Source organism: Triticum urartu, chromosome 5 (genome assembly GCF_003073215.2).
Source record: "Triticum urartu cultivar G1812 chromosome 5, Tu2.1, whole genome shotgun sequence".
NCBI lineage: Eukaryota > Viridiplantae > Streptophyta > Magnoliopsida > Poales > Poaceae > Triticum > Triticum urartu.
Window position 1 is genome coordinate 592,109,712 of NC_053026.1, and position 3,155 is coordinate 592,112,866.

Below are 3,155 nucleotides of genomic sequence, written 5' to 3' on the forward strand. Positions count from 1 at the left end.
CAAAACTGAAATGGCGATATAGGGGGTAGAGTTTGAGACACGAATCCCTTTAGTCCCAGTTTGAGACACGAACCGGGACTAAAGGGCATCGATTCATGTCTCAAACCATGACTAAAGGTCTAATCTTGGTCTCATTTGAACCGGGACTAATGCCTTTAGCCGCTCGAACCGGGATTAATGCTCATATTAGTCCCGGTTCGTAATGCAACCGGGACTAATGTGTATATTGAGCTGTGACTAAAGCCCTGTTTTCTACTAGTGGACTAGGAAATCGGCTTCACTGATCACGAAGGCTCGACAAGGGGAAGGAGGTCTTTGGCTTCCATCATCATCTAACCAAGTAAGACGGATGCCTTGAGCTTCGTCTAGATGCCATAAGACAACACCCCTCGAAGAAAGGGAGGGGTTTCATATGGGGGCAAGGTAATCCATGATGGGTGACACTCGCTAACTCGACTTCAAATGAAACGTTGGCCCGCCCACCACATGATCGAGAATTCGGATCGCGTCTACCGAACACCTTAACACCTACCATAGCCTATCACCGGTCCCTCCATCCATTAGCTGATACATCTCAAATGTATCTATATTTTTTAAGTACTCATGCTATATTTACATCATTTATATAAACTACATATTTTATGATTGTGAACTCTCAATGTGTATTTTCTTGATAATTTTTTAAGCCGGACATGAAAGACATTGTAATGAATTATGATTGTCAACATGCATCCACTGATGCACCACAAGAAAACGTGTTCAATTAATTTCACAGCACACAATGCACTGAGCCAGTCTAAATTATGAGTGAATATCATAAAACTACCACTTTTCGCGTTATAGTTTCAAAAAACTACCGGAAATTTGTTTGTGACTGATACCTACCACTTTTGACGTTGGCTGTTTTAGAAAACCCAAATCGCCGAGCGCTTTGCAATTGATCACGATTATGACAGTTGTGGCCCGCTCCTAAACAAACCGTTTGTTGACTGTTTAGTTTGACCGTTAACTGACATGTGGGACCCACATGTCAGCTTCTTTTTTCTTCTTCTCTTTCCTTCTCTCCTCTCCCCCCGTACTCTCTTTCTCTCTCTGTCTTATCTTCAACCCCGTCGGCGACCATGTCCCCTTCCCTCGCGCGCCCACCCCACCGGCGACCCGCTCCTTCCCCTCGCGCCCCCACCCCGCCGGCGACCCGCTCCCTCCCCTCGCACGCCCACCCCGCCGGACCCGCTCCCCTCCCCTCGCGCGCACACCTCGTCGGCGACCCGCTCCCCTCCCCTCGCATGCCCACCTCGCCGGCGTCCATGGAGTCCCTGAGGCTGCGAGCTCCTGGACACGGCGGTCCAGACAGCCACCCAAGGAGCCCTGGCAGCGGCAGCCACCTCCGCCGCCATCCACACCGCCGGACCCCTGCGTGTGGCCTGTGGATGGAGAGCCGGTGACCTCGGCCGCATGTGCGGCTCCTCCGAGCTCCTCCCTCACCCTGCTTTCTCCGACGCAGTTGCCCCCGATGACGACCATGGACGCGACGCCGGAGCAGAAGGGGTTCACCGGCGGGGTGGGGGCTGCTGGATGCGGCCACCCGCAGCACAAACAAGAGTTGGCCGTCCAGATGCTCCTGCTGCGGCCGCCTGCATCACGGACAGGAGCTGGCCGCCGAGATGCTCCCGCCGTGGCTGCCCACAGCCGCGGCTGCAACAGCGATGAGCACGGCAGGAGGAGCCCGATCTGGAAGACAGCCATGGCAGGGGCCTGATTGCTTTTTTGAAATATTTGCAGGGATCAAATTGCATTCATAAAATATTTACAGATACTGTCATGTGGGTCCCACATGTCAGTTAACGGTCAAACTAAACGGTCAAACAAACGGTTTGTTTAGGAGTGGGCCCCAACTGTCATAACCGCGATCAATTGCAAAGCACTCGGCGATTTGGGTTTTTTGAGACAGCCGAGGCCAAAAGTTGTAGGCATCAGTCACAAACAAATTTTCGGTAGTTTTTTGAAACCATAACGCGAAAAGTGGTAGTTTTATGCTATTTACTCCTAAATTATTCATCTTTGCAACGTCTCAGGTGCTCGACAACGTCGTCGATGTACCGTTCCTGCCGCTCCTGATCGGCGAGAACCTCCTGCAGCTTCTTGGCGTTGCTCGCGAGCACCTTCCCCTCGTCGTCCACCATGACGCGCCGCACCGCCGCGGCGACGCCGTCCCTGTCGAACGAGCCGTCGGTCTCGTCCCTCGCCACCTCCACGCCGACGCCCTTCTCCGCCATGGTCCGCGCGACGAGCGGCTGGTCGACGACGAACGGGAGCATCACCAGCGGGTGCCCAAACGCGAAGCTCTCCACGGTGGAGCCCCAACCGCAGTGCGTCAGGAACGCGGCCACCGCGCCATGCGCGAGCGCCTTCACCTGCGGCACCCACCCAGTCTCGACCATGCCGCGGCCACGCGTCCTTTCCTCGAACCCGTCCGGCAGCACTCCGCGGTCGTCCGCACCGGTGCGGGAGTCGGATGTGCCGCCGGGCAACCGGAGAGCCCACAGGAAGCGCACGCCGGCGAGCTCAAGCCCGAGCGCGAGCTCGTGCAGGTTCTTTAGCGTCACTGGCGCCTCACTCCCGAGCGCTACGTAGATGACAGACTTTGGGGGCTGGTCGTCGAGCCAGCGCAGCACATCCGGGCGGACACCGCCGTCGTCGCCGCCGAGGTCGGGAGAAGGCAGCAGGACCCCCGCGGGGATGGAAGGCTTCTGGAAGAGGTCGGTGAGGAGGGCGAGCATCCCGGGCTCGACCTCGTCGCAGCTGCGGTAGATGGCGAGGCGACAACGCTCGTTGATCTGCCACATGCGATGTATGTCGGGAACGCCGGACGCGTTGGGCCGGAAAGTGCCGGCGAGCCACCCGGCCTCGTGCCGACGGTATGCCACGGTGGAAGGGAAGGGATACCACGCGGGCGCAACGGTGAAGTCCTCCAACGCCGTGCGCGGGTGCGCCGTGTTCGCCCCCCGTGATCCCAAAAAGGCGGCCAGGCTGGCGAGGACGATCTCGAATACTGCGCAGGGCACCTGCACTTGTCGTCGGTACACCGGAAGAAGACGGGAAATCAATCGATCAATAGAGAAAAGGTGATTCATGCATGCATTTCAGTTCGGGGG

General features: G+C 56.9%; 1 protein-coding gene across 1 annotated transcript; it reads right to left on the bottom strand.

Annotated features, from left to right (window-relative positions):
• Positions 1 to 1,980: 1,980 nt before the first annotated feature.
• On the bottom strand, positions 1,981 to 3,145 carry LOC125506187 (putative UDP-rhamnose:rhamnosyltransferase 1). Its single transcript, XM_048671051.1, has one exon. It carries the CDS (start codon positions 3,132 to 3,134, stop codon positions 2,052 to 2,054), a length of 1,083 nt encoding a protein of 360 aa, XP_048527008.1. The 5' UTR covers positions 3,135 to 3,145; the 3' UTR covers positions 1,981 to 2,051.
• Between the last annotated feature and the right edge of the window lie 10 nt (positions 3,146 to 3,155).